General features: G+C 41.5%; 1 protein-coding gene across 2 annotated transcripts in view; it reads left to right on the top strand.

Annotated features, from left to right (window-relative positions):
- The first annotated feature begins 4,876 nt into the window (after positions 1–4,876).
- bahd1 (bromo adjacent homology domain containing 1) overlaps positions 4,877–25,711 on the top strand; it is a 33,588-nt gene continuing 12,753 nt past the window's right edge. Inside the window, exons 1-2 of one of the 2 annotated variants that reach the window (XM_004540521.6) lie at positions 4,877–5,244; positions 23,663–25,420. In XM_004540521.6, the coding sequence (XP_004540578.1) occupies positions 23,794–25,420 (1,627 nt within the window). In that variant the 5' untranslated portion in view covers positions 4,877–5,244; positions 23,663–23,793. Of the gene's footprint in view, positions 5,245–14,736; positions 15,244–23,662; positions 25,421–25,711 lie in introns of those variants that run through there. The other variant, XM_076877251.1, reaches the window with a different exon arrangement.

Raw genomic sequence — 25,711 nt, forward strand, 5'->3', positions numbered from 1 at the left:
TTAGCCAAAGTCAAGTCTTACCTTTGCAGGAACGATCTAGAAAGAGTGGTCCATGCTTTTATTACTTCACGGCTAGACTACTGCAATTCCCTCTATGCTGGCCTAGATCGTTCCTGTCTACATCGCCTTCAACTGGTGCAGAACGCTGCCGCTCGCCTGTTGACCGGTTCAAAAAAAAGAGACCACATCACTCCGGTTCTCTGCTCTCTCCACTGGCTCCCAGTTGCCTTTAGGATTGATTTTAAAATCTTATTGCTGGCTTTTAAGGTTTTAAATGGCACTGCACCTTCTTACCTGTCAGAACTCCTTAGTACTTATCGCCCCAGGAGATCTTTGAGGTCAGCCGATCTGATGCTTTTAGATGTTCCCAGGTATAAATTAAAGACAAAGGGAGAGAGGGCGTTTGCTGTGGCTGCACCCAGACTGTGGAACAGTTTACCTCCTCACGTCAGACTCTCCAAAAGCCTAGAAACTTTTAAAACCGCTCTTAAAACTCACCTCTTTTCATTGGCTTTTAGAAAGGTTTAATTTATTTGTTTTATATATTTTTATTTTATTTTTATCAGCGAGGTGTTATTACGAAATTGTGTTCTATTGTATTTTTATCTGTATTTACTGTACAGCACTTTGGTCAGCCTTGGTTGTTTTTAAATGTGCTCTATAAATAAACTTGACTTGACTTGACTTGACTATAAGCTGACACAGTGAACTACCTGACATAGACAAATTTCTCTATCTTTAGACCTTTTCACTATTTCTTATGTTATTGTATGCAGGGATAGAAAATATTGTTTGATCAGCAAAGTTTCACAGGAAACATGGACAATGAGCCAAAATATTTGGGGAAATCAACCCACAGGTTTCTGGGAGGAAACAAGTGAGAGCTGATGGAGCTCCATTTAACTGATGTGTAGCCAGCGGCGGTGAGTTCGGAGTACAGGTAACCCCGGGATTCCAGAATACCCCAGAAAGGAGCGCCTTGAGAACGCCACGGTTTCTAGGGGAACGATGCAGAACGAGCTCATGAGATACTTGTTTTCTCTCGTGAGGGAGGACGTCATCAGCCCAGAGCAGAGCAGGGCTGTTGTGTCAGTCCAGACAGATGAGATCATGGATATTGCCACACAGTACCTGCTTGTGCTTGTGCTGTGTTATGTTGATTGTGAAGGGGAGAATTTTGAGCTCATCCCTCTGTAGTCACCTACAGCTGATTCCATTGCTACAGTGCTAACGGGCTCCATACCGCCATCCTTCTGAGAATAAGAACAATGTGCTCACCTGTGTACCTACAAGGACACTGAGAATTCTGCAGAAATTATTGAAATGTATTTTCCTTAAGCCTTTGAATTAAAACAGAAAGACATTGTCTTTTAGATATACTTATTATATTATTCAATCTTTAATTTTATTTCAGCAGACAGCTAAAATGCAAAGACATTTCCAAACAACCTACTGCAGTAAACACACTCACCGTCATGCCCAAAGCTTGCTGACACATGCAGAACTTCAAGCTGCTGGACAGCATTGTCTCGTTTCTTCTTTCCTATTGGGCAGCTCCCTTTGGATGAGGGTAAGCCTCTGTTTAGCAGCACGTCTCAGGCATACCTGCTCGACAAGGACCTCACGTTGACCTGAAAGCACCTGCCATTGTAGAGACACGTGACAAAGCAATTCAGCAACTGTGCCCAAGTTTAAAAGGTCTTTTTTTTTTCTTTTTGGATATTCTGAAGTATTACTAATATGAAGCATTTAACACTATGTCCCAAATTTTGTTAAAACTATCACAAATAAATAGAAATGAATTTCTATTTAACACATTTGATATCAAAAAGCAGTAAAATGGTCAGGGATGGCCTGATCACATCACTGGTGTTATTGGACAAGAGTACTGGACAGGTCACCAGCCTATCACAGGGTAACTAAAGCTTAGTTAAAAACCTACTGTCTTGACTCGGAGTGATTGCAGTCATCTCCATCTTAACATCGCAAAAACCAATGAGATGGTTTTAGACTTCAGGTGAGGTTGGAGGAGGACCCAACCAACACCTATAACCACCATTAATGTGGTGTTCAGCCACAGATACCTTGATGTGCAGTTGCACATTAAGTTGGACTGGAAGAGCCATATGGAAGCAGTGTACACTGAGGGACAAAGACGATTTAATTTCCTAAGGAGGTTAACATCTGTCAACCTTTGCTCCACAGTGTCAACCACATGGTGGTGATTTGTTTGATGCTGTGGCCTGCTGGGGAGAAAGGGGTCCACACAGCACACAGGAACAGAGTAAACAAACTTATCAAGCAGGTCGGCTCTGTGCTCGGGTCTGAACTTGAGAAAGTCCAGCAGGTGGCAGAGAGAAGGATGCTCTCGAAGCTGAAAGCAGTTACCATCAACCCTGCCCACCCTCTTCATGCTCCGGAGGTTATCGACAGTAGCATCTTCACTCAAACACTGATTGCACCAAAGTGCAAGCCTGAGCATCTCAGGAGGTCCTTTTTACCCGCTGCTACAGGACTGTTTAATGCACAGTAATGATAAGATGATCTGCATGTTTGCATATTTGCACATTGGTTATTGGCCAATTTAATTATTTTTATGTTATTAACTGTATTTGGAATTGATATTGTTTAGCTGTTTGGGATGCGTCGACTGTATTAAAGCTGCAGTGGCAATGCAATTTCCTGTGTGAGCACCAGGTTTTATCTCCCAAATAAAATAAATTCCACATGTTATACTACCATTGAGGTCTGGATGGAAAATTGAAAAATATGCCATTCTCTTGAAATAGCGCTGCACAACGCACATTAAATCAGTTTACACAACAATACAAAGAACAAAAAACAAAACATGAGCAAGTCTATCAGCAGTAGGCAGTTTAAATGTTAGTGCAGGTGTGTCAAGGAAGCGAAAACATAAACTACAGAATTATTTTTTGGCTTAAAATTGTAGAAATTACTTTTTAAATGTTAGCCAAAGGCCACAATATAATGCCTGTTTTATTAAGTCAAAGCACTGTGAAGCAGACGTTTAATTAAATTGAATCCATTCATAAATTTTAGAACTGAGCTAACCTTTTTCTCTTCTCTCTCACATTTGCTGAAAGCAAAGAGATTTGAGGGGCATTGCTTTTTACACCAAATGAAATGAGCGTCTCGTTAAAAAGCAGTCACTGCTGCTGTAAAGTGAGGTGAAACGGGAGATGAATTGACAAAAGTGTCTGGTTACAAAGGATTCAGTAGCTTAAGTCAAGTCAGAAGGGATTTTGAGTCCATCCCAGGTCACTCTGTTCACACAAAACACTAGAAATGAGCTGCCAACGGTGGCTGGGCTTTCCCTAAGACACAAGAAGAGGAGCTTGGTCATTCGTGCGCCGGGGGCTCGGGGGGTGTCAGAGTAGAGCCACTACTCCTTCCACATAAAAAGGAGCTAGTTGAGATGGCTCAGACATGTGACTGGGAATGGATGATGGATATTTTGACTACATGATTAATTTGGCTGAAAGAATGAACTTTTATTATATTACCTGTATTTTAGTGTAACTCAACAAAAGCAGTTTAAAAGAGCAATTACACATTTTCTGGTTAATTCATGTGATATTAACATATTTCATTTTTAAATATCTTTAGTATACAGGTGGAATTATTTCTCAGATTTTGTTTTAATAATTGACAGCTGATATTTAACATTATTGTTCTTTTCCAAATTAATGCCAATTCTTTGATAATCATGTAGCTCGTGATATCAAGTGGCCTGGGATGAATTATCGTTTCACTCCCTACGTTGATTTTATTTATGAGCTTTCAGAAATTAATGAGTCAAAGCATATAGCCTCTGTTGCTCTACACAAATAATTTCCCCAACAAGTGACCAAAATAATTTTTAAAAATCTATTATCAGTGCTTAAAAACTCATGAGATTTTGCACATCTATCTGAAGTGGTGAGTTTAATTACTGATCTTGCATGTTGGTATGGCGATGTGGTTCTAACGATGCAATTTTGAGGGATGCTTTTGCCATTTTCAGGTGTTGTATTGTATTTTAATGAACTCTTTCTAGGGCTTATTCTTTTGGAGTTTCTTGATCCACTGGCAATCTGCTATCCTGCCTTTTGAGTTATGATAGCTGGGATAGGCCCCAGCTACCCTGCAACCCTGAATTGTATAAGCAGAAGAAAATCATTGGCTGAATGGATGGATGGGTTTCCTTGATGTCATTGTGTTATTGTAGATCTGCAGGGTTAGCAGCAACGTGAGGTATAATTAGTGGGTATTCCCCTGATACCTAGTGGGGCTAAAAAGCCATATTGGTGCACCAATCAATAAGAGTCTAGGGCTAAAAACACACCCACATGAAAACCCACAACCACAGCACGTGATTACACATTGCAGATTTTCAAATGTAGTTTACTTGCTGCAAGGTTTTGCTCATTTCTTACAACTTTTTTTTTTTTAAAAATAGAAGCTTAATTTTACTTTAGAAATTACTCGTTTGTTTAGCTTAAGTCAGTTCATCTAAATTAATCATAACCTTTGTTATTGTTTCCGCGATCACATTCAAATGCTAAAATACTACCCGACGACCAATTTCTGCAAACAAGCCATTTTAAATATCATCGCAAACAAAAGCACAATACAAAAAAAGGGAGACCATAAACTCCATAAATTCTTCACTCAGTGTTCAGCAGCAGAGCCCGACCCTCTCCCCTCAATCCCCCCTCCAGGGTTAGGTTAATACACCCGTCAAAAGGAAAAGGCTTAAATACATTAACTGGGTGAAACCCATCTGTCAGCCACAGCGGGGGCTGCTGGGGACGGTGACATGTGGACGATGCGTCCGTGGCCCTTTAAGAAACTCCATGTTTTCTCTAGGCTACATGATGCGTCAACACAAAAAGCGGATGATGCTGTTATGTAAAAACATGCCAAAGTGAGCCGTAGTTTGCAGGATTTCTGCGGAGTGCCGAGTGCGCCTCGCTCCGTCTTATTGACCTCTGCTTTAGTTCTAAGTTTACCGAGTGGCGATTTTTACGCGTAGAGCGTGGAGCGGCGCAGATCGGAGCAGGAGAGAGGAGAAGAAGAAAAAAGGCTTCAGCCGATCAACTCAACATGAGTCGCCCTCCGCACGGTTTTCCTCCTTCACTTGCGGGAAGCGTACACCTGACGCATCACTCTCTCTTGCCGTGGAACTGATCTTCCTCTCCAACATACCGACTCCCGCTGGGTTATTTTCCACTTTGCGAAACGGTAAGACGCGAAAGCGTTTCAACTCTTATCGCATTCGAGGCAAAACTGAAAGTGTCAGGCAGGACAGGATCGAGAGAGAGGAGGCAGCTCGGGTTGGAATAATCTGTCAGCTATTGACAGATAGCAGATCCTTCTTGTTGCCGGGGATCTGTAAAACCCTCGGAGGTAACTTTCGGAGACATCTGTTGTCAGTGGTGTCACTTGTGCAGGTGGCAAAGCTGCCTCTTTTTTTAATCGGCCAAACACTGGGTAGCAAGGCTCGATCGGCTGAGACTCCCAGCTCGTGATCGCAGAAAATGTCACGCAAGCAGCTTCTGTTAGAGTCAAGTTTGAGGCTCGGCTCTGTGTTGGAGTTTGTATTTGTGGGTTTGTAAGAGCAGGGAGATCCTCTTGGAACATGTAAGGGGTTGGTTTTTTTTTTTTTTTTTTTCTAAAGACACGGCTAAAGCATGCCGATTAGTCGAATCTGAGGGGTTTATTAATCTTTTATACACTTTCAAGCTAATGATGCCACCAAAGTAGTAGTGGTAGTAGTGGCGTTTTGGACGGTTTAAACGTTGATTTACTCAGAAAGATAAACAAACTGATGTTAGAGTTTTACGTGGTTTAATCCATCTGCTCCAAACAGTTGAAAGTTCTCTGCAGGTTACTTATTTAACAGCTGTAGTTTCTATAGAAGATTATTAATGCTTTGTTCGCCTACTTGTGTGCCTTTTCACTGCGGTTTTGGCACTTTTACTCAGGTAAAACATCTGAATACGTCTTGCATTACCGCTGGTTTGACAGAATAAGCAATCTGAAGGTTTAACTTGGACTGTTTTGCACTTTTCCCTGACATTTCATAGACTAAACAATCAGTAAGTCAAGGAAATGAAATGCCATAATCTGGGAAGAATCATCTCCTGCTGTTAAAGGCCACTGGAAAGTGCAGGCTTTTCATATGACATGAGCTTTATAACACAAGTTGCCTGGTGAGTTCCTGGGCATAATAGTGTTTGTAAAGGCCCTTGTGAGCAGAAGAGCCTGACAATAGAACGCCAGCTTTGGAGGTCGTGGTAGATTTGTGTCTGGTCGGTTCTCCAGCGTTACCTTGACAGGCTTGCCATAGCAGCATGTTGAATAGCGTTGCGCTGCCCACACGTGAGCCATAAAGCTGGATATCAATCCAGGACTTAATCCCATTATTGCTGAAGAACTGCCCTGATGTGGCCACGGAGGAAAGACGCACTGACCTCCCAGATGTCCCAGAGGAGACGAATACCTCCAGCCTGCAGTCGGGACACATGTGGTCAGAAGAAGAAGGAGGAGGAGGAGGAGGAGAGGGCAGAAATGAAAAGAATAGCTGTTAGCAGACTAACTGAAACAGTGGCTGTGTTGTCGCCCTGTTATCATCTTTAAAAATATATTTCACTTGTTGAAAAGATCATCTGAAAGTGAAACAATTTCCGCCTACAGCTGCGTAGGAAAAGCACACTGACAAGTCCCAATTTTCCAAAACATCACTGTGTGGTTGTCATCACACTGTAATTCCCCACAGAGTGATGTTAAATATTGTCTAATAGAAACACCACTTTGGGCTGTTTTTTGGGGTTTTTTTGTAACAGTTTAGTTTTTTAATTTGCTTTTTAATCTAATATCTGTTGTTACATTTTCAAGATTTGTTTTCTAGCAGAGAAACTTGTATTTCTAAAGAATTTTTTAGGGAGAACATTAGAGAAATCCATTTCCTATATTATGTACTTACTTATTCACTAAGTGAAGAACACAAGTCGTTTCTTCATGATCACAGTGCTGTCCAAACCAGCTGAGTTTAAAGAGCACTTTATGTTAAAAATAATCATGCTTATCTAAGTTGCCTTCATGCGCTGAGCTCAGTAAGTGAGCTTTTTTGTTTCTAATACCAAACTTACTTCTTATAAAGCCCTAAAATTAACTTTACATAAAGCAAGAACCAGATATGTTTTCATATAATACATCTAAAGGAACCAGCTGACACACAGAGCTACCTGGGAGCTTTATCCTTAAACCCTGACCCAGCAAAGTTACGAAACCTCAGAGCAGGTGCCCACTGTCCTCTGCAGGTAACCCAGCCTCAGCTGAGATGTGGGTGTATGATGGGATTCCAAAGAAATGCACGTGGAACAGAAAGTAACATCATTATTTTATTTTGTACAAAGCCACAGGTTAGTTGGCCTTATTGGGAAGAAAATAGGGCAAATAGTGAAGTTTAACCCCCAACCACAGCGTTGCACATAGCCAGGCTGACCTGTAATTATGTCTTTATTGACATTATAATGAGGTCAATTGCTGCGATCGTAGATTTCAGCTGTTACTTGACTAAATGCCATCATAACCACAAAAGAAGTGCTTGTTACAGGTTAACATACAATTTACAGAACTTTGCACCTTTTTTTTTTAAATGTTTTCCAATGCTAATGAGTTTCCTTCTTATCCCTGTTCACTGGTATGAATATTTCTCTGTACTGAATGAGCAGCGAACCTCGGGATTAGCAAAGCTGCTCTGTAGCCCTTAGTTGTCTAAAAGCCATTAGCCAGCCCATACTGCTCTGCGCTCTCTTTCCCCGACTCACGCTGGCTCAGTTCCAAGACACAGCTGTGAAAATTACAGGCCTGCTTCATGGAAACATAGAAGAAGAGGAGGCAGGGCTGGTGTGGACGGGAGGAGAAGTGGAGCAGAGATCCACAGACTGCTGTCAGCTGTCCACTGGTCCACAGCTGCAGTGGAGATTTTAGAGATGGGGTCTCACTCACTTCTACTTCTGACACACACTGGGATTGTTTACATGTGTGTGTGTGTGTGTGTGTGTGTGTGTGTGTGTGTGTGTGTGTGTGTGTGTGGGTTTTGATGGAGGCATTACAGTAAATCCTGTTTGGCCGCGACTAAACAGAACAGAAGTCCTCCCTGTGACTGACAAACGTCAGGCTCCTTCAGCGAAAAGCACATGGCACCAAGCGTCCTTCAGTTTGGCAGATGCTAAAAGCATGACTGAGACCCTGGCAGGTGGGCAGGCGGGCACCCCCACCCCCTCCTCACTCACTCCTCAGCTCCTCAGGCCTCCTCTATCAGAGAGTCATTGTTCATGATGATGATGACAATCTCTCACTGTCTCCATTCACCGTGCTATCTCAATCCATCACTCTCTTGTCTCTTGCCTCCTCCCTCCATCGCTGTCTCACACACATTCTCTTAAATATCCCCCCCCCCCCCCCCTCTTGTTTTCCCCTGCTCTCTCACAAAGTCTGTGTCAAACGCCTGTATCTCTGAAGAGCTGTCAGGCAAAGAAAAACAGGAAGCTGAATGTGAAAGGAAAAAAAGTCTCTCTGACTTCTACTGAGTTTGACTTTTCTTCTGCTCAGTGAGATGTAAGAGGTGAGATTCTCTCCTCTCCTCTCCTCTCCTCTCCTCTCCTCTCCTCTCCTCTCCTCTCCTCTCCTCTCCTCTCCTCTCTGTTGCTTCACTTCGATCTTCATCAGTATCTCTCCATCTACTTCTCTTTTTTTCCCCTCTCTCCTCCCCTTTTGCTAGTCAGGCAGCCTGGCATCTTGCCCCGTCTCTTTGAAGCAGAACAGTAGAAGCAGATAATTACACTTCCTGTCCTGTATCTGCTCTGTGTTGCTCAACTGTCATCTTTACATCGGTAGGCTACACGTTGAAGACGATAAACAGCTTACAACCAGTTTTGAGCTCGAAGCGCTGCTCTGTGTGCATGACACATTCTCTTTTGAAGCTGCGTTTTGCCTCTGCACGTGTGCAATTAAGATGATTTTTGTCTATCATGTTTATCAGTTTCTTGGCTGTTTTTAAAAAGCTTCATTGACTGCTCCGTGTATCCCCCCCGCCTGCGTCAGACTGAATTGTGCACCCTGTCTTCCTATTTCTAACAGAAATGGTCAGATTAAGTTAAAATTGAGTTTAAGATTAGACTTTAAAATCTTTCCTAACACATGCAAACTCAATCACATGATAACCAGCTATTTGTCACATTGCTGCTATCAGCCAAGACTGACACAAACACTTCTCTCGCACACACGCTCCCTTTAGAAAGCCCCTGGTAAACAAACAGTCTGCAGCCAAACAATGACAGGTTGTTAAAGTGGTTAGAGAGATATGCCCTGCTGAAAAAGTCCATTTTGTTTTAATGACAGGAGACTGGTGTACACGGCACTTCCTCTTCTGTTCTTAAACTGACTCTTCCCATTCATTAGCACTGCTGGTACTTTTTTATTTTAATCTCTAGGGTGTCACCCAGCTGTTTTATGTGGAGCTTTGTGCGGTTGTATGTGATTTTCATTACATCATTGTTGCATTCAGGCTTTGCTGGTGTGTGTAACAGTCACATTATCTGCTGTGGGTATCACTGTCAGGCTCAGAGCTGCTGTGCAGCCAAAACACTGTAGGGAAAATGACAAACTGACCATTAGTCTCAAATCAGCCACTTGTAGCTAGCCTGAGAGTGAGGACACCTCGGCTAAGAGTCATAAGAGCTGCAGCGAATAATACCACAAGCAGGTTTTGAGCAACAGTAGAAACTGTATTTGCATCAGCTCCACTGGTACACGATGTTTCAGTCAGTTTGAGCAGGCAAAGCGAGTTGTGGACACAAAACCAGCATTGCGTAGTCAGGCAGCTGGGCAAAGGGCACATGACCGATCTGAATCAAATGCCCCCCCACGGACTGTGTTGAACCCATGTGGTGACATAATAGGTTGAGTGCATAGTTCAACTCAAAAGGCCTAAATCGTACATTTCTGTATCCTGTTTTTTTGCTGCAAGTTTATTCTTAAAGATCTGACCTGAAGGTATTATTTGTGCCTGTGTCACTGTTGTTAGGCAGTGCATTCACATCTAAGTGTGGCTTCCTAACTGCGCTGGCCTTGCCTTGCCAGTCCGCCACAGCAAAGCTTGAAATGTGAAAATCTTCCACAGCCCACCCAAACCTTTAGTCACAACCAACTCAAGTGATTTTATTTTTAAATTCCCAAAGTATTTGATCATATAGAATTTATAACTTAAAACTTTTAATTATGATTAAATATTCAGTTAAGAGTTTTCTAACTGAATGTTTTAGTGTGTTGTGTGTGTTTATGAGAAATGACCTCTCAGCCCACCTGCAGTACCTTCGCTGCATGATGTCTCATCAGGGCTTCACTCCCTGAACATATTGATGCCTGTCACAAATATTTAGTCTCCTGGTGTAGTGATGTTTTAGTTTGGGGATTTAAAAAAAAAAAAAATCACATTTGGGTTGCTTCACACTGGTTATATAAAAATATGGCTGTAGGACTGAAGGTGTTGGCTCACAGTTAGTGGGACATGATTGAAAATCTCATAACAATTATTCCAGTCATTAACTAGCTCTTTAGAGCAGCCATAATTAATATTTTTGTTGTAACAACAACAAGTGGCTCAAATGACTGTGTGCAGCCTAACTGCACTGGGACATTATTCTTAGTTTCTAGTATTTATCTGCTAGAAAATGACTCCTCTGAGGACTTGTTGGAGACCAGAAAAGAACAAATAAATGATTTTTTTGTTTGTTTCAGGCCAGTTTTTTTTTAGAACTGACTAAAAACTCATCTCCAGTGAATGAGTGCTCTGTAAGTACTTTGTGTCTGCTGAGGGTATAAATAAACATTTGGCATGAAAAAAAAAACCCCAGTTTGAATTCCAAACTCTTCTTTAAAGAGTTGCTTCAGTTCATTGAGGTTTGTTGGCATTGGTATATCTTTGTTGTCATTTGGCATTATATAAGTACAATTGAACTGATTCATACGCAGCTCTATTAAGATCCTGTCAAAGCATTTCAGTTGGGCTGAAGTTTGGACTTTCATTGGGCCATTGCAACATCTTGATTATTTAAAGGAGCCGGTCTACAAGAGAATGGCTGTTGGCCTCACATTTGACTCTGTAAATACTTTGGTATACGGAACCATTCAAGGTCAATTCAAAGACTGCGAGATAACCAAGTCCTGCGACTGCAAAACGAGCCTAAACCATCACCACTCCACCACCACCATAGTTTTATGAGGTGTTCGTGCTGATATGCTGCGTTAGGTTTTCATCAAACGTGCTGTGCAATCTTCCGCTTACTGGCAAATGCCTTTAATGTTTTCTACTTGTGAATAATCTTTTGTTTCACTTCAAATTGTTTGTAAATGGTTTTACATCCATTCCCAGATTAACTTTAGATCATCAATCGATCAACGTCTTAACGAGGAGACATTAGCCTTTCCAATCTTAGTGAAGCTGACTGACTTTCTGTTGCTGAAAGCACCAGACCTGCAAACTGCCAGAACATCTGCTTTCATAGAGTTGTTCACTTGCTGATGATCAGTTAAATAAGTGCATTTGATTAAGAGTCTGGATGCTACTTATCCAATAATTCCTACAAAAGCAGGAAGGGTGTACTTAGTTTCCACACACTGCTTCTTCTTCATTTTGCTAAATAAGTAATGACACGGTGTAGTATGTCATGTTGTGGTTCATCTGAGGTTGAGTTTACATCATTTCAGATCCTGCTAAGGACCAAATGATTTTTTTTTTAAAATTATCTCCTAATATATAAAAGCCTTGTAGTGGAAAAGGACGTACTTCCTCTTTCACATTACAAACGTCTCTTCTGGTAAAATGTTTTGGTGGGTTTGTTTTGTTTTGCTTCTCCTGAAATGATTGAGATGTTTGCTGTATGTCTATAGATCAGCACTGAGCGGGTAAGTGAGTGCATCCTGCATGTAGGAAGCATTTAGCCCTCTAAGTTGTTGCCCTGCACCTCTCCGCAGTGTGTTGCAGCGTGTTTATTGCAGCGCAGGTCACCTCTCAGCAGTCCATTCTCCCTCAGCTCCCCCCGGTGCTCACGCCTCATTAGCTCAACACACTCAGGTCCTTTGCAGCTGTTAATTACACACTGTAAAGCTGATATCAGCGAGGACAGCATTTATCCCAGTTAAGCTTGATTCTGACTTGTCAGTAACTTGACAACATGGTGGCTTTCCAATCAGGCTGTTGTGGAAAAACAAAATTGAACCGTCCGTTAAGCTTTTCTTTAACTTGAACGCCCACTGAGTGAGTCCAGCAGCCGTCAGTGATAGTCCGTAATTTGTGTGTATCGCAACGGGCCGATCTTATCTGTGTTAAGAGGTAATAAATGATGAGCAGCAAATGATCAGTCATGTTTAGATTGAATGTCTCATTCAGAGCAGAGGATACAGTAAATTAGCCTAATTAAGAGGGATACATGCTTCTATTTTTTTGATGTTATTCATGAGAAAAACATTACTAACCTACTACATTAGGCATTAACATGATGAATTTATAGCTCATTGCATATTCGTCATTACATAATATATCGTATTATTTAGTGTTTTTCCTGGGGCTCTATGTAAATGTTATCAATGTTGATTAAAATGTCTCTTCTTCTCTAACGAGATCTGTTCAGATGACTTATTTTGTCAACACATGGATGGAAGTTGTGATATTTTGTAGCTTTTACTTAAATGAATACAGTTTAACATGAATGCATTTAATGCAATTCATCTTTGTGCTTCTTTACAGATAAACTGTGCTTCATATAAAGTCACAGCCACTTTATTAGGCACATCTTGCTCTTGCTGGGTTTTGCATTTTGAACTGCTTTAATTCTTTGTGGTACAGATTGAACGAGGTGCTGGAAACATTCCTGAGAGATTTGGGTCCATATTGTTGCTGTAGATTTGTCGGCTACATATCCAGGACGCGAATTTCCTGTTTCCCCCACATCTCAAAGGTGCTCTATTAGACGGAGAGCTGCTGGTTTTGAAGGCCGCTTGAATACAGTGAACTCATTGTTATATTCATATATTCACATTTGTGACATGGTGTGTCATCCTGCTGGAAGTGGCAAACAGACGATGGGTACACTGTGGTCATAAAGGGATGGGCATGGCCATCAACGATACTGCTCGCTGTGGTGTTAGTACCAACTGATGGTCAGTTGGTACTGAGGGGCCCAAAGTGTAACAGGAAAATGTCCCCTACATCATTACACCACCAGCATCGGCCTAAGTTTTGAAACAAGGCAGGATGAAGCCATGCTTTTATGTTATTTACTTCTAATTCGACCTTAACATTTTAATGAAAGAGAAATCAAGACTCATGAGACAGGAAACATATTTCCGGTCTTCTGCTGTCTAATTTTGACATTTCCTGTTCTTAGCTGACAGGAGTGGCACCTGGTGTGGTCTTCTGCTGCTGTAGCCCACTTGCTTCAAGGCTGGACACGTGATGCGTTCAGAGATGTTTGTCTGCACACTTTGGTTGTATTATAAATGATTTGAGTTAGAATCAGATTCATCTTCATTTGGTTAAGTTTGTTTACACAAACAAAGTTCTTTGCTCTCTGCAGACAACCAACAACCATTCCACACTCAGACTGACTTAAATCACTTTTATTCCCCATTCTAAAGCTTGGCTAGAAGTTTGTCATCTTCAGGTCATCTCAAACAAATCTGTATGACTAAACACGGTGAGTTGCTGCCATGTGATTGGCTGATTCGATATTTGCATTAACAAGCAGTTGAACTGAATGTATCCCTATTTTATTATTAAAAGAAAACCAGAACACAATCCAACCTATAGCAGGGCTGCATGTTAGAATATTCCTATGCCTTTTGCACCCAAGAAAGTTTTAGTTACTGTAGTTTTATTTTGTTTTATACGCAATGAGTTGTTAAAGCTATTGTAATAAGCATTCTTCTGTATTTGAACAAAGGCTTGTTAAAAATTCAATGAATAGTACCTATTGGCATTATGTGCCTGTATAGAAGCTGTGGGAACATTAAGATGAAACATTTAGATGGACGTATACTTGTATTTTCAGCTGGTTTTAAAACAATTATTCAAATAGTCGTTTGAAACTTGAAATCCTTTATATAGTAAACTACACAAAGGATTTAGTTTGTAGTTGAATTGGGTGATGATATGGTCTTTATGGCTAGAATATTTTAATATTCCACATCTTTTATTCATGCCCACTTGCTTTTATTATGTTTAACTTACGCTTTTTGTGGATGTGCGGCTTCAAGTTGACCATCTAATGGCTGAAAGTCAGTCAGGTTTCAGTACATTCACTCTTGCTTTGCAGCCAATGAGGCAGAGGGAAAACTTACTTATCAATAACTCTATTTATTTATTTTTGGGACATAAAATAGAGCTGGTTTCATTTGGTACAAATGCATCATAAAACAGACCGACGTTTGGGAAATGGGGAAATTGCACTTGTCTTTGGCGCATATGCACAGAAGATTTAAAGAATTAAAAAGCAAAGAAAAACCACGAGGAAGTGTGGAAAAAACTGTCACGATGACACCGTTTAGTCCCTGTAGGAATATTACAGTAACGTGACCGTGATTTTACACGGGGATGTCCCGGTGCAACGGCGAATGCGAATGCAGGCAGCGCATGAATATTATCTCCAGCTTGCCACTTCGGAAGTAGGTCACCGCTCACCGATTTGTTCACCATGTCTCCAGCTACTGTGGGCTGTTTGGTCCACGGATCGCTCCCCGGGTCCGCAGCTCTACCGAGTAGAAACTGATCATCGGGAAAAGAAACAAACATCACGGACGGGAGATTTTTATTGTTATTATTTTATTTAATTTTTTTCAAATTGAGTGGGTGATTATTTCCAACGGGACACGCGAGGTAATGGTGAATCGCTGCTGTGTTTCAGTCACAGTTGGAGATGACAGGGTCGGTGGTTAGGCTGCTTCTAACAACTCGGCTGTAATACGAGCCTCCTAATGATACTGATATTAACTAGCAGCTCCGAAAAAGCCCGATTGAGTGAGGATGGTCGGGTGTTTTCCACTCGTTTCCCCGCTGAGGATCTCTCCTTTTATTTCCTACTTCTCATATCGCAGCCTGCACTCCTGCTACGGCATGCTGTCAGATTAACACTGTCCACCACCACCACCACCGTGGCCAACTACGATCTTCAAGAGGCGAGTCATTTGTATGTATTTTCTTTATTTTGTTGAACAGTGTGATTATAACGTTAATCGTTTTTTCCTACCCAATATATTCGCGAAACAGTAGTGGATGTGGGTGTTTGTGTAACTGCTGGAGCCCGAACCTGCGTGTAGGAGAAGCGAGGTGTTGGTGTTGGTGGAGGATGGTTAGCGTTTGTTTGGTGGTGTAAGACTGTGGAACTGCTGATTTGCTCCAGGAAAGTGGACTTGGTTATATGCATTATCTGAAGCACAGCAGCTTAGGTCTCCGAGAGCTCCAGCCTCGGGGCTGTTTCCCTCATGATGACAGCGCTACACCATGTCCTTCTTCTGAATGAGCCTGTGAGACAGCCAGGCAGAGCCGCCTCCTCCTCCTCCTAATCCTGTATCTATCGGACTTCTGATGTAGATGAAACTACAGTCTCTTAATGTGCCATCGGCAGGGAGAGAGTCAAATCAATGGCAAGTAGGTCTGATGTGTGAACTATGCTCCATTTACTTTAAAATGCGTAAGATTCACACAGTAGAGCTGCACTGGCATTTGATCATCTGCCGACTAATCTCAGGGTCAAAAGGGAGTCTCAAGATATTTAAAAGGATTTAAAAGGAAAAAAATGACTATATTTTTACTCACTTTTGCTTTATGTTTTCTTTTTCTTGATATTTCTTCACTGCATCAACCAAAGTACTTGATGAAGTACTTGAATAATTCAGTTTTAGTACTTTACATTTAAATATTGAGCTTTTTCCTTTCCTACATTTATTTGGTTGGCGATTTGTGTGCAAATTAAGGTTTTTCTACACAGTAATACTAACAGCTTCTATTGTGTGACGTGTTCCTGCAGGACAAACTGCCTAAAAGCAGATAAATGTGTTGAATCCCAGCAGCAGGTAAATGCAGCTTAGATGTTGGAAGATTAGTAGTAAAACACAGCACTAAACAATATGATATTATGAATGCACCCTTTTACTTTTGAAACTTCATACTGCAAGATACTAGTTTTAATAGTGTTACTTATGTAACACTTGGAAAGAAGGACTTTAAAATGAATAAATGTTAACATTGCAGCATTTTCAGCTTTTTTAATACTATAAAAATGAAATAGCGTATACTGTATATTCACACTGACACTGTATTCTATAGGTTTGCACATTGAAAATAGTCACCGCCAAAAAAAGGATTACTTAAAATCATCAAATCCTCCTTTTTTGGGCTAAGGAGTCCTTAAAAAAGCATTATAACTGTATAAGAATATAACAGTGTAATACAATATAGCAGTGTATCACATTAAGGAGGTTTTAAAAGATGAAATATTTTTGTAAATGCAGTATGTCGTGGAAAGAGCCTTTAATTCTCAGCTATGGGATACATTTATTTAAAAAACGACAACAAAGGTAATGAGAAAAGCAAAGAAGGCAAAAATGGATTTCCGCCTTTAGTCACTCGATGGCCTTTGACCTCTTTGGATTCATCTGTTAAATCCTTGACCTTTCAAAGTAAACAGATTTAGTCACAGAGATTTGTACTCGGCATGTCTACTGTTGTCTTAAAGTCAGATAGTGGAGAAAAAGGTTTCCCGTGTAAAATAAAGATAAACAGGGTTTAAACATCCTTCACTGTATATTAAGACTCAGTGTTCTCTGTGAATGGGTTATATGGACACGGGGGATGTTAGAAAAAAAACAAACTGTTGCTAACAGGGATTTTCAAGACTTATGTTTAATGTTCCCTCAAAGAGTCGTAATACAAATGTTAATATTTTCAAACTGTGTGTGTATGTGTGTGTGGGTGGCTTTATGCAGCCTACTGGCATTGCTGCTGTGCATAAGGCGGTGTGAGCAAAGCTCATCTAAACTGGCAACGTGTTTTAGTTAGATTTTCGCAACAGCACGAAAGAAAAGTGACCGTAACACTCTGGCATTAATTCCCTCTGCTGAAAGGCCGCGTTCTTTGTTGTGGTCAGCGTGGCGATGCTTTAGCCAGGGGAAACGATGATGCTCTTCAATGAGCTCCTGTCCTTCCACTGTGCACGCTTGTCTTATTCAAATGAAGTAACTTGATTTGATATCCACAGACAGAAACTCAATGTGAGGCTCCCTCTGTCCTCTTGTTATCTGAAAATTAAATTTCTCCCTCATGGATTGCATTTCACGGTTCACCGACTCATCCGCCAATAAGGGCCGTAAGACCGAGCTATGAGATGGTTTCAAAAACGTCCGGGCGGAGTTGTCCGCTCCGGATCTAAGTGGGTTTACAGTGGTTCGCCTGGTTAAGCCCGAGTATGTTCGGTGTCGTTATTCGTTTTAATGCACTGTGGCTTATAAAAAATTGTACTCAGGTTTTAGCGCAGAAAGTCTTGCACATATTTTATATTAGCAGACGGGGGGGAAATGACTGGAAAAGCAGAATAAAACTATTCACACTATAATTAAAGAACTCCAAAAGGAGCTACACAAGGTTTTGGTTTAATCAACCTTTCATTAAGTGGGACCTGAGAGCAAGCTGACATAGTAAAAAAATGCACTTTGTTGCACACTTGCTGATAAGGTCAACTCGTGTAAATACTAGAGTGCCTTATGGTTTTTTAAAATATTATTTTACACCATTTATTGTGGGCAATACAGCCTTAAAATGATATTAAAATATTTCAAGATGATGTGCAATGATATTTCTCATGACATAGAAAAAATAGCAAGCTACATTTCAGTGATGCTTGCAGTCAGTGTAAGTAAATAGGGGGATTTTCCTTTTTTTCCAGTGAGCTGCTGTCACTGATGGCACACCTTCTAAATCAAAGTGTGAATCTACTGAAACAAGGTGCCAGCAGAAGCAGCATCAGCAGTATAGTGTGATAGTAGTGGCACAGCAGTATATCCAGTGACATGGCAGAAGTCAAATGTAAGCACAAAAGTGTCCCAGCTAGCTTTTGCCTGGAATTTTTAAGTAAAAATATAGAATAACTGCTTAAAACTTTAGTATATTAAGTTAACCTTAACTTTTTAACCAGCTGCTTAAAGCACTGATTTTCCACCGTGTAACCACATCAGTAATTTCCATCCACCGTTTGCTCTTCCTGCCATATGGAGTGCAACTAGCAGCCGGCGATGCTTGGTTTGAGTCATTTGTTTACTTTTGGGTTGCACATCACCAGCTGCTAGTATCTACTCCTTTGTAGCCCGGTTATAGTTGACAATGTTTTCAGCCTCGAGTGGAAAACTAGTTTGTTGTTTCCACCTTCGGCAGGAACAGTGTTCTTGTTTATTTTGCAAAGCATCGTGCTTTGTTGGAGGTTGCTAAAGTGGCTCGCCTTTTTTAGGTGCATGCCCGGGTTTGTCTCATTATTATGCGCACTAAGAACGTGTGGCGTTGCTATAACAGCAATATCACAATGTCGTGGACGATGTTATACGGCACAGCCCTATATGTAGTTTTTTTTTTTTAGACTTGCGCTGCCTAATTGTAAAATTTAAAAAATTTAAATCCATAATTAAAGGTGAATTTCAAAGAGACAGCTCATAGCGTGCAGTGTATGAGATCCTTGTTTTGTTTCTCATAACCCTCTCCGGCGCACACACGCATACACTCTCCTTGAATGCCCCCATCGCAGCCATTAAAGCCCTGTTGGAACTCCTAAGTGGTTCACTTTAAAAACAGGACAACGGGCAAAAAAGATTACAGCATGATGTGATGCGCTTTGATTTATAGAAAGCCAACATGAGTACAGATAATAAACATCACTTACTGTGGGCTTGTAAGAGCGTCTCACAATACCATCAGCTCCAATCAGTTGTTGTCAATCGTAGCCTTTAGAAAGATGGCAGGCGGTTGTTGCTCGGTGTTCAAAGTGTGAAAGGTTTTTTGTTTTTTCTGGTGACTTATAGGATTTTTTTTCCATTAAAGTAAATGAGATAATATGCATATTTCAAATTATTATTAATGTCTCAACAGGGGCATTCTGGACGTAAAAATCCCACTCATATTCTCCATAGAGAGTTTGATGATGAGCCATAATGTTTTAACCATCTAAAGCAGACTTACTGCGACCCAAGACATTGTTAAACGATGGCATGTGCTCCTATCCGGTCGTTAAGTGATGACGTGACGAATCCTACTTCCGGGCCTAAAGTAGTCTGCGTTTAATATGGCTTTTGTGTTGTTAACATGTTTAATGTTTTGTATTTTCTTCTATTTGATCTCAAAAAGCTCCTAAAACAGTCAGTGATCACTGTTGACCTCCCTCGGCTTTTATTACCGCTAATCATTTATTTAAGCTCAGTTTTTAAAACCTTAGGATGTAACTACAGCCCAGCCCACGCAGCAGTATATGAATGACTAACCTCGTATTGTGGCTGCATTATCTCAGTTGTTCTCTGGCTGAAGTTTGGTCCTTTTACAGCATCCTGCCATGCGATTACATTTGTTCCTGACCACCGAGAACACTCACGTTAACTTTTATCGAGTGGAAAAAAAGTTAGCTTGTTTATATTATGCTAACATAGCTGTGTCGCTAGCGGTCACGTAGCACATCATTATATACCAGCTAGCCCAACTTCAGTAACCCTACAAACGTCACTGCTGTTTAGTTTTCTGTCTTCATTTATGTTGGAAGTGATAGCAGAGCTGTACGTTTTAATTTGTTTCCAAAACCCCGCAGTCAGGACATGCTATATTGTATTTAGATAGAAGCTAGCGAGCTAACTCCCTGCTAACTTCTAACTCCATTAAATGTCATAAATTCCGTTTTCATGGATGCCTGGATGCTAAACTCAATTGTTACACCTGGTAGAGCAGAACGCTGATCATTTTATTAAAGATGAAAGACTTTAGACAGTTTTTCAACTCTCAGTAATGCCATAGTGATCGTTTGATATATGGACCTGCAGCGGAGTTTAGGTCCAGACACGGCTAGTGACGTCAGACTTAACGACCGGATAGAAACCATCAGTCTACATGATATTAACCTTTTTTAACAAGAATACATTTGTTCATGTAAAGAACTACTCTACCTACAACCCTTAATTTAAATGACCTGTGAAAATGTTTCGACCCACTAATGTTAAGACATTCGAGGTGTGAATAATTATACATGCACAGTACAAAATAATTTATTTAAATAACTATTAACATACAACACTGTTAATAACCATATAAATACTACAGTAAAAATTCAAAGCATTACATTTGAGAAGAAGAAAGGAAGTTGCGAAGTCGCTGTGGAATCTGGGATTTGTAGTTGTGTATGACATGAGTAGTTCCTTCAACATTAAAAGTAATTGTGCACATTTTTTGTCATTTTCCTTTATTTCTTTTGCCCATATGTCTGTGCCTAAGATCGTAAAAAACAACTTATGCCACATTTACTCTATTTATATGTATATACCCTAAATCTGAAACCTAGCAGTGTTTTGAAGTGAAGAGTTTTTTAGACTCACATTAAATACTGAACAGACCTTTACTAGTGTGTAAATGAAATAGGCTTCCATGATTGGCTGAAATATAGTGATTGAAATGTAGTATCGTTAGCCTCTTAACTCATATCATACACTTACACTGAATCTATTAATAAGAAGCGTGCTCAGAACTTGATCATTTGTGTATGTTTGTGAAAGCTCAGGGATTTTCTCACTGGAGAGTCACTTATAATAAAAGGACCCATGTTGACTTACTCCTTGGAGGTCAAGTAGCATAATTGTGTTCCACTGCTGCAGCAAGAAGCACGATCCATCTCCTTCTGCTGCACACACGAGTGTCATTACATAAAGGTCGCTGGAGTTGAGTCATCAGGATATCTAAAGGCTTTTCCTAAGTGAGGTGTTTTTTCCCGTTGAGGGAGCAGAAAGCCGTGAGTTACGGAGGGCCGTAAGTCTTGTTATGCATCGTTTGTTCTAAAGTTGCTGGAGCTGCTTTGGTATCAGCCTGTTGACATGGAAACTGAAGAGGCTATTGTGTGACAAGTGTTTCTGCCACCAGTTTTTTTCCCTTTCTTTTCTTTTTTTTGTAGAATCGGGATCGATTCATGAGTCATTTGTTCGTGGTACTGTTTGTTTTGTGCCTCTAAGTGTCAGACAATCATTGCTTAATTTCATATCTTACAGTGAATTGAAAGAGTTTGTTGTGTCGTTGACACTATAAATGAGAATATGAGAAGCGAGTGTCTGAGCATCCATCGTATCAAATATTAAATGCATCACTCAAATGCCTCACCTTTTTCTGGTTTTTGGCTTCTGTGTCTTAGCAGTGAGTGGGTGCTTGCAACCCAACAGGCTCTCAGTGACTTGCTTGAGTCATTAATCTGCTTCAATGTGACTTCAAGGCAAAATGGTCTTTTAATACGAAGGATCAAAAGCCAACAGTTCTCTTTTAAAACTCGAATCAAAATAAAAACCGAAACGTGGAAGCTACAGCACATTAAACTAAACATACACTGATCAGCTACAACATTAAAAGAACTTGTGGAATATTGTGCAAGCCTCCCTCGTGCGGCTAAAACAGCTCAGACCCATCAGGGCATGGACACACGGGTCCTCTGGGAGCATCCAGTGCATTCTCATCCCAGGGCATCAAATGCTGCCATTCAGTTAGATGCAGTGGGGCCACAGTGATACGAACAAGGTGCCCTTTAGCACTGGTGCCTGAACACAACAGCCACAGCAGTATTGGATCCAGAGAGATAACGGCCTTCCTTTAAACAGTCCAGATCAGAATGCTGGAGGGGGAGGCAGTGGAAGAAGAAGGCACTGGTTTGTCTGCCAAGAGACCGCAGTTCAAATCATATTTGTGAGCTTTGTGTTTTGCACAGCTTGCTGCTTGTTTAGGTTAAGCAAAAACGGCTTTTACTGCACTCAGAGGTTAGCCACAGTGCTTGCCTAACAGCAACAGGATCCTGGGTTCAAACCAGGACAAACACTTATGTGTGGAGTTTTTTTTTTTCTTCCTGTGCTTCTGCAGGTTTTCTACAGGCGCTCTGGTTTCTCCTGCCATATAACATGCTAGGCTAATGCTGCCTATCTTGGCCCAGGATACTCCTGTAAATGTAAATGGCAAGAGTTTCACTTCCTGTTTTGTTTTGTTTTTTAAAAAAAAAGGAAATTTGGGTCAGTTTGGCAAATGGACTGGTTTTTAAACAGGGCATTTCTATGTTAACCGAGTTCTCAAAACACTTTACACTTCCTCCCTCATTTATACAAACAGTTCTTTTTCAATGCTTATGTGTTTTCTGTGTAACATTCACATTGTGATGGATGCATCAGGGAGCAGCTTAGGGTTCGGATCTTGCCCAAGGATATTTGGCATGCAGGCAGGAGCAGCCAGGGATCAAACCACAAACCTTCCGATTTGTAGATGATCTGCTCTACCTCCTGAGCTACAACCACCTCTTGTCCTTTTTGTGCATCTTATTTAGGACAAGATGGTGGGTTAGGTCAAAATTCAGCCCTTCTCAATATTAAACCTAAACGTTAAAGTGCCAGCTCAGGAGGCAAAGCAGGTCATCTACTGATCAGAAGATCTACAGTTCAATTCCAGGAGGCTCCAGTCCTCATTGCAATCTGTGCTTTGGCCAAGGAACTGAACTCCATGGATGGATGGATGTACGCCAGGCATAGAATAAAATGCTGTGTGAGAGTAAAAAAATTTAAAAGGCACTAAGTAAGTATGTGTGCATTTACTACAAAGGACTCTGATTTATCTATATGAGCATTTTATGTGAAGAGTTGGCTGTGTGCCCTTTCTCACTATTGTCATGATCATGTCACAGATACCACAGTGACCGCTTTTGCAGCATTTTTGTTGTGTTCCTGTTTTTTGTGGGGGGGCTGGCTGCATTGTTCAGCCAGAGGAAAACCACTGCTGTCGAGGTGTGTTGTTCCCATACTACAGGTGTGATGGCAACAGCACACCTGTTGCTCTGGAACAATAAGTTAACAATCAAGAACAGGTTTAGGTAGGCGGTAGGTGTCAAAGTAAGATTCACATGAATGGCTAGACCCAAAGTTTCTCAGCTTAACAGTGTATTAATTAATGATACTTAATTTTAGTGGTCTTAATGTTGTGGTTATCAGCGTGTTGTGATCAAGATAGTGTAAAAGGAGAAAAATTAAATCTAAAATGCATCAAAAAGAAAAAGGGAGAGCAGTCTGAATGCATAATGTGCGTGCAGCGTGTGATGTGCTTTTGGTGTCTGATCCTCTGTCTTGAGCATGAAGCGTATTTGCATGTTAAGGAGAGGGGTTTCCTAAGTGCTCCTATTCTCTGTGGATGTGGAAAATTGACAGCAAACGGAGTAAAACTGGTTGCTACATAATGCATCAGAAGATCCTGTCTGTTACATTAAGTCACTTTCAGGTTCTGCATGAGTAACATCTGTGTGTGGCTTAAGCTTTAATGTTGAATGTCTGATCTGTGTCTTCTCAGAGAGCCATATGGACCCAGATGATGATCCATGATGATATCCACTGAAAGCCCAGTCTGAGCTGAAACCCTCCACCAATCAGAAACCCGTGGATGAAGACAGTTTAGTGAATCTGCTCCCAGAAGCTGAGAATATGGTGAAAGCTCAGCGGTGCCAGACGGCGAAATGCGGAAAGCCCAAGAAGGAGAGGGGAAGTAAGGAAAAGCAGGATGGTGTGAAGAAAGGGAGAGGGGGGGTGATTGAGCTGAAGAGGAAGAAAAAGAGGGACAAGAAAGACTTGCACCGAAATAAAAAGAAGAAACTAGCCGTGAGTGATGGAGATGCGTTGGACTGTTGCGTGTTGCTCACCCGTCTGGAGGAGAAAGCAGCTGCTGGTAAAGAGAAGAATGCACTAAAAGCTGGGAAGAAAAGGAGTGTAAAAGTTAAAAAGAAGCAACACTCCATCCAAAGAGGGACCAAACATAGACTCAAGAAAACCTCTGTCGCCAATCAGCAAGCACTGGAACCAAAAAACAACCAATCTGACGCCTTACTCATGATGCCCTCAGCTATGTTTGAGCCCCGCAGAAGGAGAATGGCTTCGCTTAACGCTGAGGCTGTCAACAGCTTGCTGCTCTACAAAGGCGACTCACTCATGGCGAATAACGCAAAGAAATGTCAGCCATCCAACGAAGAGCCAGCAAAAGAGCTCACTAAAACTGAACACGGAGATCAGAAAACCAAAAAAGGTTCTTTGGAAGGGAAAGCAGTCCAAAAAGAGAGACCGAAAAAACAAAAGCGTTCCACAGCTGAGGCTCAGAACATCGACTGGTTGAGTTTGCTTGCACCGACACCTCGGCGTCAAGCAGGCCTCACCGCTGCAACGCTGCTCAAACTCACCAGTGCCCCATATGGGGCCAAACGGCAAAGGAAGGTGGAGTCCAAGCCAGGGAGTAGAAGTGAAGCTGCAGCTACGACTCAGGATGGAATGAGTGGTAAGCCTGTGTGCAAAGGAACAACACACACCAAACGAAGAACACATCCCAAACATGAGGGGCAACTAAAGCACAGAAAACAGGGCACAGAAGATCCAGTCCATTCCCAGGTGAGCCCCGCCATCCAGGAATGCTGCAGTTTGTGTAAGACGGAGACTTTGGATCCGGAGTGGAAGGGTGCCACAGGGGGGCAGGAGTGTGTCAAGCATCCTCTCCACTGTGGCTCTTCTCTGGGATTCTCCTTAAAAACAATCAAAGAGGAGCAGGTGGAGACGGAGGTGTCTTCCTGTTACTGCTGCTCCCAGGAGAGATGTGTCGAGTACTTTCACAGGCTAGCCCTCTTCCTGGATGACAAAACCTTCAAGGAACCAGAGGACGGCTCACTGTCTGAGGTGTTCCACCACCACCATCATCATCACCACCACCATCACCACCACCATTCTGTCGGCCACCCGGCGGCCATAACCATCAGCCCGCACACGTACACCTGTTTCCCAGGCTACTACGTCCATTTCAGCCACCCGGACAACTCCGCCTCCACCATATCACCCCTCGCTTTATGCCCAAGCGGCAGCAAGAGGCCGAAGCTGCTCCCCAGCACGGGTCCCCAACCCTCAGGGATTAGCCATCCAGTGTACTGCTGCACCTCAGTGAAACCGTGCTACGGAGAGCCCTGCAGGATCAACGGCTACTCTGCTTATACCAGTGTGATTCCAGCAATTAACAGAGGAGCGTGCTCCTCTGGCCCCACAGACTGCATCAAATGTAACCACAGCGTAAAAAGAGGTAAGCGGAGATCACACGGTTTAATTTGCAAGAATTCATTTAGTAGAAATTCCAAGTTAATGAGTTACTTATGGCATTTGTGCAACCAAAATTACATTTTCCTGTCAAAGTTTGCATCAGTATTCTGTTTCCAAATACAAACTGAGATCAGATTTCTTTTAGGCTTCAGAAAGTGCCCTCAAGATTCATAAATGACATTAAAACAGCTGTTTTCACAAGTGGAGTCGTATTTCTGTGACGGGCTCCTTTTATCTAAGTAAGCGTTTTGAAGAAGTATTAAATGTTCATCAG

This window comes from Maylandia zebra, linkage group LG19 (genome assembly GCF_041146795.1).
Source record: "Maylandia zebra isolate NMK-2024a linkage group LG19, Mzebra_GT3a, whole genome shotgun sequence".
Lineage (NCBI taxonomy): Eukaryota > Metazoa > Chordata > Actinopteri > Cichliformes > Cichlidae > Maylandia > Maylandia zebra.